Below are 14,444 nucleotides of genomic sequence, written 5' to 3'. Positions count from 1 at the left end.
CCTTGATCACACAGATGCACCTATACTTTAAAGTTTAACGATATGAGCAAATACATATGCATTTTGGGGAAGCTGAAGCATAGGAAGGTTATGCTCCAGCACAGGCCGTCCTAGTTTAACATACAGTCATACATCATATTAAGAAAAACGTTCGATGACAGAAAAGCTTCAAAACGACCAGGAGCTACTGACAACTTTAAAGGTGGAACCATCTTTCTCAGTGCATGAGTTGACAATGTGAATCAGTTGATTTACCTTAAAGCTTTGGTATAGGTAAGATACTTCTGGCATTATTGAGCAATGATTCTGTAGTCACCTTTCAGAATAATGTAAATCAAGTGATCAGAAAACTAGAGTCATGTACTTCCTCTTGGCTCTGTTTCCAGCCACTGGGATATCTGGCCCATGATGGGAGTCTCTGACCAGTCACAGGGCAGTTAGGGCGCTGTGGGTTGTTCTATAGCAGCTGTGCATGCACGTCCCTCCAGTGAAAGGCCTTCCCTCAATCAATGGCTTAAAACCCTAGACCAAAGGTCCCCATTCTAGCATTGGCAATAACTGGCAGTTCTTAAAGGGAAGTTTGAATTATTCAATAAAGAGTCTAAATGAAATTTGGACAATAAACGCAATAAAACATGCCTGGGTCATACGTAGCACATGAAGCCAAAGCATCTGCCTCTGCTTGTGGCAGACTTTGGTAGCGATTCCCACTCAATGCTGCTTTAAATGGAAATATGACAACTTTGTTTTGCTCAATCCAGTTCGATCATGTTCACTGGCGTTTTATGATTGGGTTGCATTTGTGCAAAATGCAAATATTTGATTATCTCACTCAAAATGTTTTTCCTATGTGCTCTAGCAGCACGACATGTATATCCTTTCTTGGCCTCCATTAATTGAAAAGACACCATTCATATCTGCGTGCTAAATATGACCATAAATATCGGGAGAGGCAGAAACATCTGGGCAGAGGTATAATGAGGAAGAATATTCTGAACATTTTGCAGTGTACAGATTGCAGATGCATTAAATCCACATGTTTTGTTGTTATTTTGACGAATGAAAAATAATAATCCAGTTAGCACTGTGCTCTGTAGCATTATGTCTTCCTGCCCTCTGACTTGTATAATACCGATCGCAATATGTGATGTGGAGAAGAAGAAAAAACCCATCTCAATCCTGTGTTCGGATCGTCGAGGACGGCAGCGCCACCGACCCCTCCCCCGACGTGAACCAGCGAGTGTCTTTTCAGTTGTGTCAGTTGGTGCTGTGATGATGCAAGAGAGGAGGGGATTCAAGGGAAGGAGATTAAGCGAGGAGAGGAGCCAGAGATAGAGAGATGCGTAGGGAATGGAGGGAGAGAAAGAGGTGAAGAAAAGAGAGGTGTGGCACGGAGAAAGGGATGAAAGGGGGTCGAAGGCGGCGAGGAAGAGCGATGGTAAGGGGCGGGGGGGGGGAGGAAAGCGGAGGGGAGCCTGTGCTCAGACACAGCCCTGTGTGTTGCCATGGTGCAGGCTCAGTCAGAGCTGCACAGTAGCTTTTGCTGCTCAGCTAGCTAATTACCCTCAGACTGCAGTGTTGATACGCAGGCGGCCGAAGCCTTCTGGGTTTCCAGGAGCTGCACCGACACAGTCGAGCACGAATCAGAGAAACATTTACTGCGTGTCTGCGATGAGGAGGAGCTCCCACGAGGATGCAATGCAGAAACATGCAGCGGTGAGCAGCAGCATTATTGAACACTAGTGGGGCTCTGCTGTGTCAGCCGTGCCACTTGTGTAATAGAAAGAGCTCTTCCAGCGCAGGGCTGCATTGTCCGCAGACCGCTGCCGCTTACCCAGAGCCTGCAGATCCTGATCAGCCTGCTTATAAAACCCAATATGGGCCATTGTGGATTAATATTCACCATTAAAATTTCCAATTATGTAATCAGCCAAATCCAAGCCCTGCATATGCTCACTAGAATCTCTCAGCAGGCAGGAGTGAGGGAGGGGTCTGAACGAGAGGAACGATTCAATGGCAGACGAGAATTCAAGAAGATGAGCGTTTTTTATTTGGGCAAAGATCCGTGTGCTGAATAAATGTGCTTTTATTAGCACCACAGTATTGTTGAGTGTAACCAAGTCTGAAAGAATCCAAATGCGGATTTTTGGTAATTTTGAAGCTTCTGATTAGAAGTGAAATGTGTTGTTTAGTTAATGCAAACTCGTAGCGCTTTACCTGTCTTATTGCCGTGATTCAATCTGACGGTGATAATGTGATGAAACACTTCATCTATATGTGGAAGTGCAGATAAAACCTCAGTGAATCTGAATCACTACCTCAATTTGTTGAATAAATGGTGAAACAGCTGCTTTAAATTCCATTCAGTTGAGTCTGATGCATCAAAAATTATTTCCTCATGGACATTTGACATTTTGATACAGAACTACTGTACTGCTCCCAAGAGATATTTTTAAATATGTATTTTTGTCAAATGTCAGAAATATTGCAAAAGAATATAATTTTCATAGACTGGATTTTCAACAGTCCAGAAGCAAAAGTTGTTTATTTCAAAAGATAAAGCAGCAAATCCTCTGATAGAGAAGTTGGGAAAGCTGCGACCACAGGACAGTTATTATTATAAAAAGTGGAAGCAGCTGAAAATCATGAGAGCGGCATCAACCCTCTTATTAATTAACCTTTGGCATGAAAGCAAATAAGCAAAAAAAGTCAAATTATTCTTTTCTGTTGCATTTCAGCTTTAGGGAGATTTTTAATATTGAGTATTATTATTGTTTGCATCGATACGTACGGAAATAGAAAGCTTTTGTTTATCTTGCTGCATATCTACTCTCCCTAGACTCTGATCAACAGTGTCGTGAGTGGCTGGTGAACAGTGGCTTCCTCACAGGAACCCTTGTGTTTCAGCCTTAAAGGTTTGTGTGTCCTCAGATCAGCGTTTGGTTCATCTCTTCAGTCAGATACAATGGCCACTCTGATCAAAGCCGAGACGTGTCCTTTAGGGACAGTGTCCCTGAACGTGACCTGAGCTGGGCAGAGAAGAAAGAGCAACTCAGGGACCTCAGCGGGAGGCAGATTGATTTGGCGAAACCAAAGTGCTAAAAACGATTTAAACGATGCCCTTTTCCCGCTGCTCGTCTGTTTGGCACCAAATGCATCAGCATATGGATAAATATTCACGTTTTGTTGCGTCATCCTTTGTGCTGCTTACTGTAATTCTTCATCACTTTCAACACTTACACTTATTGTGAGCCAAAACTCAAGTGGGTAGTGAATGCAGATATGTGAATATGTGGGCAAGCCGAGTGGAGCTTATAGAACAGCGTGAAAGCTCAACCATGACGGGAGCTTCTGTGTTTGGTCCTTGTAGTTGTAGCACTGTCTCATGATTTTGATTTGTGAAGGAGACAAAGAGCTGAAACATTCAAGACATATTTGACAAAAATCGGTGTGCTAGTGGAAGATTGTGGCGTAAGAGGCCGGACCAGGGGATGCAACATTTTTTTCTCTACATTGTTTCCTCTTGTCAGATTTGTTTGAAGAACATCTTTGACCTGGGGGAGAGTGTTTGAAACATCCCTGGGTCCATGGAGCAGAATTACAGTCTAATGTTCCCTATTAACAGAAAAGAAAAAGTCCAGGATTGGAAAGCTCCGAAAATTGTGTTGTGGGGCGCTCAGTGAAAAAAAGAGGGGAATGAGAGCAGAGTGCTATCATTGAAAAGGAACAGAGACCTGAGGACGATCCTTTTTTTGGTCTTGCGTTTGTTCATTTTTTTGTGGATTTCTTTTGACAGCAGTGAGACAGTTTTATGAAAATAAGTTTTGGATGTAGCGATTTGCTTTCTGTCCGGGGCACATACGTGAATGCAAAACTAATATCATGGGTCAAAGTTCACCTCCACGTGAAGCCACTCTCCAATTGGCTGTCAGAATCAAATATTTTTTCAGTCACACAGAGTGGAAATGAACGAACTGGAGGTTTGCCACTGAGACATTCATGCCCGTGTGACCGGGCCCTCGGATGAAAAAAACTGATTCCACTCTCATCTCTGTCTGTTAAACTCTACATATGCCTGGCAGCTGCTGTCTGCCAAGAACCACACATAACCTCATAACATGGGAAATAAATGTGGGTTTCTGTTCAAACTAAACACACAATATTTATATACGAGTCAGAGGCATGCTAGCTCTTTCCCCCTGTTTCCAGTCAGTATGCTAAGCTAACTGTGAGTGATTTGATACATTTAGTGTTTGGTGTCTGTCTATAGGTTGGAAATGTGTTAATTTTTAAGATTTCAAGAGACTAAGATGTTAAGATAGGATGCATTTGCATTAGTTTTTTTAAATGGTTTTAAAGCAGTGTTTTCAAACAGTGATGATGCATTAAGTCATTTTAATTTTAATTGGCTCCAAAACCTTCATATTGGGCTTTTTTAAAACTGAACAATTATGTTACCCTCTAGGCCCCTGGGTTTATAGTGTTGTTACCTGTGTTGGTTAGTAAAGTGAAATGTCTCAGCCTGTCCTGTCAAAATGAGACCGTTACCCTGGCAACACCATCGGCATCTTCACAGCGTCACAGGGAGAAAACAGCCAACTTAAAAAAACAGGATGAATTCAAAAGAGTAAATCTAAAGGAATCACTTTCTTTATAATGACGCTGCAGCAGCTGAATAATAGTTGTCTGAGGAGGCAACGTGACAGTGGTGGAAGAAGCATCAAAATGGCAGCTCTCAGTTCTGTGTGTGTAAGTGTGTGTCTGTGTGTGTGTGTGTAGACACGCACTGTTACCGGTATAGTCAGTGCATAGGATCCAAAACACCAGAGAGAGGAACAAGCTCCGCGGCTCTCTCAGCTTAGCAACAAGGGGTAGCAACTAGTCAAGAGCTGTGAGGTAACATGCTGCAGTGACCTCTGATGTAGAGGAAGTAGTGGGGGCGGGATCATGGGAAGCATACTGATGACACTCCCACTCGACAGGCTTCCTTCAGTACGCAGACTCGCCAGAGCACGTGCGCTAACTTTCATCATATAGCCGGGACTCTGTGGTTGAGCCTCCTGGTGTCAATGCTGTGATCGTGACACTGTAATTACTGATGTAAACAATAAATACAGTAATTGACGCGTATCAATATATCAACAACATGATTACTGGTAGTTGACTGTGGCCATGAGGGGACACCTGTAAGAAAAAACACTGAGACTTCTGATGTGCCTTTAAATACATGTGGAGTGCAAAGAGAAGGATAGTGATAAAACTGGTTGTTTTTTATGTTTCTATTTATATTTTTGATTGAGTCAATTCATCTAATTAGTTAATTATGTGTTTGTTATACTTCTTATTTGCTTTTGTTGGCTTTTATGCACCTTTGTCGAAGTATTTTTTTTTTTAAAGCTTATTATTAGTAGTAGTAGTAATAGTAGTAATATGAAGTAATCTATCAAGTTACACATCATTCATTCTCTGGTTTCAACACTTTTGTTATTCGCATCATCATAAACTGGCTGTAAGTCATAAGACATTAAAAAATTACTTCTGGCTCTTAAAACCTCTTACACAATGTTTTGATATTTTATGGATAAAATCATAAATTTATCAAAATGAAATGGAATTAAGGTGCAACCCTGACTAAGAGCAGGAGTCTATTTTCTCTCTTTCTGTATAAATCTTGTTTTCTTAACCTTAGCATTGTGGAAATTCCTAAGCAGGTTTTGTAACAGGGTAATCATACTTTTAGTACAGTTCACCATGACCACAGTGTTGTCATGGAAATGGAGAGAATTATCACAAGGGTATTTATAAGTCAATATACTGTATATCAATAAACAGCTAATGCACACTAAGTGACAGAAAGTACTTTAATTGATGGTTTAACTGTGATCCATTGTATAATGTTAAGAGACCGAACTCTTGATGCATGTAAAACAAAAGCATAAATAACTAAAAGATACAAAATGCCTGGAATCATTGATCTGAACGTTATGATGAAATCACATGATAAAATATCATCATACTGTCGGAGCATGAACAGCTCAGGTGTGTTTACTAAACATCTCAGTAATGGTTCTGTTTTATTCACAGACACTCGATGTGTCCACATGCATCAGTAGTGTTCCGACCCGATCAGGTGTCCACAGACCTGCGGAAAGTTCTCTGTAGCAGCGCTGAATATTTGTTAGGCTGAGTACGTCTCCCTCTGTAGCCGAGTTTGTGAAGGTCAAACTGGCCAGCTCTCTCATTTGGAGCTGCTCGGCATGACAGAGAGGTAAGCCAGAGCCAGAGCCTCCTTTCGCAATATTACATAAAGATGAGCAGGGCGCGCTGCCGACAGCTGTGACGAGCTATTAATTATGGTTTCATGAGGGTTCGTCTGCGGCGTGCGTGTGTCGGGAGGACGGAGACATGGTCACAATGCTCAATCATAGCCGTCAAATCAGAAAACTTTGCGCTTTAATGGGGCCGTTTTATGGCTGAACTTAATTAATTTCCTTGTGGCCGCCTCGTTGAAACGAATGCCTGAATTTAGCTGGAGCTGTAGCAGGGGAGAAGGAGCAGTTGACCTTTACCGTTACGGGGGTTTCCTTTATTCCATCTCGTTATCCGCCTTTGTTCCAAAGAATGCAACATTGAGCTTGGATGGCGCCTGCGAGTAAATCATCCCCGGCCGTCATGTGTTCATCCTGTTTAGCTCCCATCTGTCACTTCTTCTCTCACCTTGCTTTTCTCCTTCCCGCTTTCCCCCAGCACCGGGGCCACAGCGTGAATAAGATGTTGGGTGCATGGTAATTGAGTAGGTATTGATTGGACTGCAGCGTGGCCTACGAGAGGCCAATTGGAGCCGGAGCATCAGAGCAGCACCGCTGACTGCGTCTCTCATCCCACATTCTGCAGGAAAACACCAACGCAGTACCACAAGCGACATCGGAAAAATGAAGCAGCGTTTGATATTTAGATAGCCCGAGGACGTCGTAGCACGCCTTGTTCTCCTAGCTGCTGTAAGCTCTGACTTTAGGACCAGGGAGAGCCTCCTTTAGCTTTAGCTATGTGATTTGACTGACTGGGTGCCTCATCTGAGCGGGGCTGACTGTCATATTTCACTGCGATGTCACCTCTGGAGAATGAGCTGTCATGTCGGTGTGCCTTGTCGGGAGAGGAGCTGATGTGGAAATGTTTGCTAAGGAGGAAGGGGATATTGCCTTGTCAGCATGCCGTCACCGTGCTGAACCCTGTTGTTCTTCCCCCGGCGCTCGACCTGCCGGGAAGACGAGGTCCTGAAAACACAAAACAAGCATAGGTGACTGGTGAAGAAGAGGGCTTAACTTTCCTCATTGTATTTTTCTTCTTTCCTACAGCTGTGACGTTATTGTCATCAGCAGGGATGTAGAGGTGAACACGTCATGAAGAAAATACCAAATTAGAGCCACATTATTAGTTTTCATATTTGTCCATATTTGTACTATTTGGCATGCTGACAACAAATTACAAGACATTCTTATATAGAAGCAGTTTTTGGACAATGAAAAATAATGGTATTTAGCCCCAAAAAAACTGCAGAAGTAAAAAAAAAAAAAATACGGTTTAATATTTCGGGAAATATGCTTTCTTGCCAAGATTCAGATGAGATTATCAATGGTAAATATGAAGCTAACCCAAGAAGCCAGCGAACCGAAGCCCCTTTAACACTGGTCAAACCAACATCTGCTAATATCTGGCTTTTGTCTGCAGTGTGAATGGATACAATTAATTCCAGGGTAAAATCATTCTGCAGTAGACACAGGTTTTTATCGGCCCCTGTTCCTATCGGCAGTGATGGAAACGTGACATTCAGGTGATAAAGACTGGGAGCAGTGGGAAACAGCAACATGAAGTGTTAATCTGTGAGTTGAGGTGCGGGTCTGTAGGCTTGTTACATTTGGACAGAGCCGGACACGCCCCTGCTTCCAGCTGTTATGCTAAGCTAAGTCAGACGGCTGCTATCTTTATCTTTATCTCTAATTTGCAATGAAGCAAATAAGTATATCTCCCAAAATATCAAACCTTTTATTCATGTCCATCAGAGCTGCTTGACAAACCATGTGATGATAAACACAACACTGAAGTGATGCCATAATATTTTAACATGTCTCCTTTTGATTTAACTGTATGAATTGGGGAAATGTGTGTGTGTATGTCGGCTTGTGTGTGTGTGTGTGTGTGTGTGTGTGTGTGTGTGTGTGTGTGTGTGTGTGTGTGTGTGTGTGTGTGTGTGTGTGTGTGTGTGAGTGTGTCTGTGTGAATGCCGGTGTGTGTGTGTGTGTGTGTGTGTGAGTGTGTCTGTGTGTATGCCGGTGTGTGTGTGTCTGTGTGTGTGATGTGGACAGGCAGGGCTGAAGGCAGTCAGCCACATCCAGCCCATGGCCAGGCATGTGCGAGCACAGAGCTGCATTAGCTGCAGTGATAGCCCTGAGAGGTGAAGCGGGGGGAGGTAGCCAAGCGGGACAGCCGACCAATAGCGTGCGAGTACCGGTTACCATGGGGACACATTGATTATTTAACAATTTGGATGAAGCCTGTGCCTCGCACTTGCCAAGGTTCAGTGGGAGTCTTTGTTGCCTTACTGTCCTGGGGGTCTGCAGCCAAGTGAGTGTTGTGTGGTGTAATGCCAAAGGGACACGATACACATGTACGGTGATGGAGACAAGAGACAGATACACAATCTCAGCTGACAGAAGAGCAAGATGATAGATTGATGAAGAGGACGCCATTATGAACAGATGGGTGAATAAAACGAGGGAGTGAGAGAAAGAACGGACTGTGGCGAGTGAGTTTTCATCGCTCCTGGTGGTCAGCGGGGACTTGTTGTAATGATCTCATGCTGGGGAGGCAGTCTGGACTCATTGTCATTGTTTGTACAGGAGCTCTTTGTGTCCACTATACTCACACGCGGCCATTTATCAGCTGATGGTCCGTGTTATACCAAAGCTGCTGTACGTCTGCATTGCAGGTGGGCAGAAGAAAAACTGTGACATGAGCCTTTAATGACTAATGTATGAATCAAGAGAAAATAAAGGGATTTAAAATTACGGTGATCACATCTAGATTTGTTTTATTCCTGCCATATTTGTCTCTCCCACACGTGTAGAACATAGAGCTACATTTAAACCTGACATTAATATTAAATCTGTATTAACATGTGTTAAATCAAGGTACAAATACCAGAGTATAGCTTGAATAGCTCCGAGTAGGACTGGATCAGGCGGGCTGCATCTAAATAGCATCCATAAAGCGTGACCATGTTATTAAAAATCCACCCAGCAGGCTGAAAGGTCACCTTACTTGTCCTCACCACCACCACCTCCACCAGCTTAGACAGACCTGGCAAACGCTATCAGTATTAGCAGGAGCTGGGAAATGACTGTGACCTGGTATGTGGAGTAATCCATCAGTCCTAACCAACTCTCTTAAATACATTCTGGGATGTAGTCACCTGCGGGCTGAGTGGAGAAAACAATCATTTGCAATAACAGGTGTAAATAAGGTTGGGTTAGGCGTAGGTTTCGAAACTCTTAAAGGCCTTTATGGTGTAAATTGGGTTTTTATTTATAGCAAACACCTTGTCCTTTCCATGAGGAGGCCTAACATTTAAAATGTCGTGCCATGTTGCGCCCTGTTTGGCCTTTGGTTGCTCAAATTTAGAGTAGTCGAGTTCAAATCAAGTTTAAAGTCTGCATTATTGAAATTCAATTCGGGATTAAGTCCAAATCTGCGACCTTTCACTGTTTTACCCATTGAATTACATCAAGTTCTCTGACCCACATTCACCTGCGTGTCACTGACAGACGTTTCCATCCCGTCCCGGACTGACATCAATCAATAAGAGACTGCTTTTGTCTTCCCCTCACAGCTTGACTGTGATCCTCAACCTGCCTCCCAGATACTATGAATTAGTGTTTGTCCTCCGCTCGTCCTCTGTGGGCCCATAACCGCACAGACCTCCTCCGTGTGTCATAAAACTTCAGCGCCGGTCAGATCTGCTGGTCTTTAATGAGCTGTCTGCTAAGTGAGAGTATCACCAACAAGGAGAGGGGGGGTAATCCAATCTAATCCAAGTTACCTGAGTAAAAAGGTTAAACAAACTCATGTTGAGATTATTCACGTTGAGATTATCTTCCATTATTCCCTTTTTGTTTGCTTGTTCTGTGAGATTCAGATGGAGGGATTAACGGTGAGCGATCCCAGGCCGGGATAATAACCGCTGTTCTTTACGACTGCTGGCTTCATTGTGTTTCAGCCGGCCTTGTAGCGTCAGAGATCAAATCGTGCCGCGTCGCTACTCTGTGACACTCACACTGATGAGCACTGGGGGCGTTATACTGTAACAGGTGTGTTTTGTCACATGTGCTCTCAGTAGTTGATTCAGTGGTTTGGTCCGTCACCGAGGGACAACAGTAGCCGATGTGTTGCCCTCAGGCTGCGTTTCATCACTTCTTGCTGTTTGGGCTTTGGTTTCCGGAGCGACTGGCGCTGACATGGCTGCTGTGGATCTGCCTCTACAGTTTGTTTTATCACTAAACCCTCTTCTGGATTTTGGGTGTGTGCTGGGAGCTGGGGTCCAAGATGAAAAAAGTGCAAAGGAAAAATGAGAATTGTGCAAACACAGGCACAGACGTGAGCATCTGTTCGACCATATGCAGATTACAACCAAGGCCTGATTGTGCTGACTGTAAGGGAGGGTTGTGAGGGAGGGAGGGGGGTGTTCCCAGCCACAGCTGTCCAGAGTCATAGCACATCACCGCCGAGCGGAGCGGGTCAGATCTACGGCTCCGGTTTATCTGGAGAGCAGCCTTCATGGCCGAGGAACTCGCTCAGTGGCCAGCGAGGAGAAATGAAATGACACCTGAACAGCTTGTGAGGTGATGAACGGGTTTGATCCAAGCACGAGATCTTCTGAAGGGTGCGTTTCCAGATCCGCTCTCTCTCTTAGACGCAGCAGTATCGCAGCCTTGTGCAGCGTCACTGAAAACAGTTGACAAGCAGTGTAATAGAAAAAAGAGAAATTAAATTTATAGCATAGGCTGCATAGATCAGGAGGGTAGTTGACTATAATTGTCTTATTATATGAGATATGATGATGTATAAAGTCATGTGATATGGTATATATATCCCTTGAATATATTTCTTTATGTTTGAGTAATTTTGCAACAAGCTTCTTATGCCAACTCCCGATTTTTATATGATCAGTGTGATGAAGTAACTTTCAGATATTTTTTTATTTTTCAATATTTTAGTTGATACATTTAACACAATATTTATATTTCAGTATAAACATAATTTTATATATAAAATTATATTTACTTTGAAAGAGGATTTTATCTATATATAGCTCTGTATGGAGAAGTATATGTCTGTAAGTAAGATAATTGATTAAAAGGGATCACAGGGGTGTATAGAAAACTCAGGAAATGTTATATGTAAAAACATAGTTAAATCAATAAAAAATAGACAGCTAGTCGAGCTGCCCCAAAACCGACCAGCTTCTCCCCCTCCGCACGTTCCACTCGGACCACTCTCCTCTGGCCTCAGCTCACAGCCGCTCTGAAGTGAGAGGAAACACCAGGTGGCATAATAGAGTCGAGCTGAAGAGTTGAACTGTGAAACTTGGGTTGGGTTCAACTGATACTGAAACTACTCCTCAAGGCTGCCAGTAGTTAGTCTGCGTTTAACATTTCACCCGTTTGATTCACCCACAGAAAACAAACACCAGAGAGCAGTGTCAGTGTTTCCCTGATACAAGTGTTTATGTCTCAGAGGGACGTCTTTAATAATGATCCAGGATCAAGAAATCTCTCAACAGAAACCAAATTTTTAGTTGACTTTAACTATTAAAGTCATGTGTTTATCAAATAATTCAGAATTCACAGAAAACATTTAATAAACATTATCAATTAGAATCGTGTTTTTACAATAAATGCAAAATGAATGGATTATGGGCTATTATTTAAATAACATAATAAAAGCTGTCAATACTCACCTCACCTGATATTTATTTTTTTCCTTGTTAAATGAAAAGGAAACTGATTAACATCACTGATACCAGAATACAAAGGTACTTCCAAATTAAGAAGATATTTAGCACATATCTGGGGTTGCAGATATATGTATATTGTACATTTTTCACAGTCGGTCCCATTCAAATTTCCTAAAATCCAAAGGAAAATCTTAAAAACATGTATAAAGAAACATTATTCAGTTGATAAAAAAATGCCTTGTATTTGAGAAACAAGTATTTTGCTCTTTATTATTCAAACTGATGCTGAATAATTCTATCTGTTTGTCTAATGAAACAATCCACAATTTATTTTAATGTTACACTTCCAATAACACAAACCTAGAATGAGATATACAGATAAATAAAGCGAATGTCGTGTTACAGTATCAACTGAATGGTGACTGAACAATAATCTCTTGCACGCCGTATGTGACACTACACGATGTTATATCTGTGCGTGTGAAGTGAAAGAGAAGAAGAGGAGCTGATGTGGGATGAGACGTATTGTCCCAACAGCCAGAACACGAGCCGGTGTGTTTTTATGAGGTGACTCTGGAACGTCTGGCTGAGGCGGTTAATAAGCAGCGGTCTCTCTGCCCCAGTCCTCATTGTCAGTCCTCACACCTTTACCACACACACACACACGCACACACACATGCACACACACACACACGCACACACACACACACACACGCAAACGCAAAGCCTCAGCCCCAAGGGGACTCACTGACTGTTCCCGTGGCATCCGTTCACTTTGCTCCCAAGTGGCAGTGTGCGTACCGCATTATGTCTGCATGCTGCCAGCCTCACACACACACACACACACACACACACACACACACACACACACACACACACACACACACACACACACACACACACACACACACACACAGTGAGATAATGTGTATCTGTTCATATTCACAGGCCAACCCTCCCCCCATCATCGTCAACGCAGACTCACTAGATGCAGGCCCTTATGTAAGTATCTGTTCTGTCTCTCTCTCTCTCTCTCTCTCTGTACATTATACATGTCTCTCATTCACACTCCCTCTGTGTCGGAGCATGAGCGTGTTTACGTGCTCGGATGAAAAGGCCTCCTCCTGTTAGTAACATTTGGTTTGCCATGTGGACCAACATCCATTATCCCAGTGACCCTGCCCTGTTTGTCGGGAATGTGCCTTCTGCAGCAGCACATTCAGTGTCACAGTGCATGTGCATTTTACGAGAGGATGATGCTTTGGATTACAATCATTTTTTAGTTGATAAAACAATCATGTAAATGTGTTTTGTGTGTATTTTGTCAATGATACCATTCTTCATAGTTCTCTGTATTCAGTCTGTTCATGTGTCCATTGTGTCCTATATGATGATGGATTTAGCTCAAAAAAATTTGCATGCTTCTCTTTTTTTTCACACTGTATTTTTAGAAAATGGCATGATTCAGGCTCAGTGATGTAACCAACCATTCTGTCTTTCTTTCTTTAGGTAAATGGCAGTGATGGGATGTATAAATATGAAGAGATCATTTTAGAGAGGGTGAGTTGCTTGTTATCTTCTTTTCATTTTATAATGTATTTTCTGCATGATGGGTAGATTTCTCTCCACTAGGTGGTAGTAAGCAGTCTTCAGTCATTGAGCCTAAAGAACATGAAGAACTATAAATCTCTATAATAATATATAAAAATATTATATGATATGAGGTTTGTTATTGAAGTTATAACTGTTAAATCACTGCAGCAAGACACAAGTATTAAGTGTGATGTCATGTGAGTATAAGAACAGCATGAGACCAAGAGGAATCTCTTTTTACATAATCCTGATGCACATGTCATCAGCAGACGCCAGAAATATAAAGAGCTCTCCTGTTCAATTGTTCAGCCGGCACCACTACACTTGTCAGCTGTGTTTCAGCTTGTAGTGGCAGAGCTATATGTCTCTACTCTCATTATTCCACCCACGTATAAATGCACCTCCGACCCCATGATAAATGCACAGTATCTTTCTGCCCCTCACACTCTAAGTGGCATCTCTGCATGCAGAGGGCTTGAATAAACTATGCAAAGTCACACTTTAAAAGGTCTGTGGGTGTGGAACATTTGGTGGTAAGGCCCAGTGTACTCCACTCAGCTGCAGAGCAGCTCACTGGGAGGCCTCAGCCTCCCTCTGTCCTAATTTGTTTCGACTGTTTCTCATTAATTATAGAAAATAATAAAGTGAAGTCTTTTCTCAGCTGTCTTGTTTGCTGCCAGTCTCTGGCCACGGCTGTCACATGCAGCAGTGTGCCTGGGCCCGCCGGATCCAAATGGGTCCTCTGTTGTTCCAGGAACAGGAACATGGGGAGGTGGTGTCCGTCTCCTGCAGAGAGAGAGAGAGAGAGAGAGGCTCTGTATCATGCAATAGAAATGATGCT

General features: G+C 42.8%; 1 protein-coding gene across 4 annotated transcripts in view; it reads left to right on the top strand.

The window, feature by feature from the left end:
- The window catches only part of dlg3 (discs, large homolog 3 (Drosophila)), a 75,647-nt gene that overhangs the window by 31,548 nt on the left and 29,655 nt on the right, over positions 1-14,444 (top strand). For all 4 annotated transcript variants that reach the window (XM_061079405.1, XM_061079403.1, XM_061079402.1 and 1 more), the window contains 2 exons: positions 12,959-13,012; positions 13,520-13,570. In XM_061079405.1, coding sequence (XP_060935388.1) covers positions 12,959-13,012; positions 13,520-13,570 — 105 coding nt within the window. The remainder of the gene's footprint in view (positions 1-12,958; positions 13,013-13,519; positions 13,571-14,444) is intronic.

Source organism: Limanda limanda, chromosome 10, assembly GCF_963576545.1.
Source record: "Limanda limanda chromosome 10, fLimLim1.1, whole genome shotgun sequence".
Classification (NCBI taxonomy): Eukaryota; Metazoa; Chordata; class Actinopteri; order Pleuronectiformes; family Pleuronectidae; genus Limanda; species Limanda limanda.
This window is presented reverse-complemented; position numbering and strand designations above follow the sequence as displayed.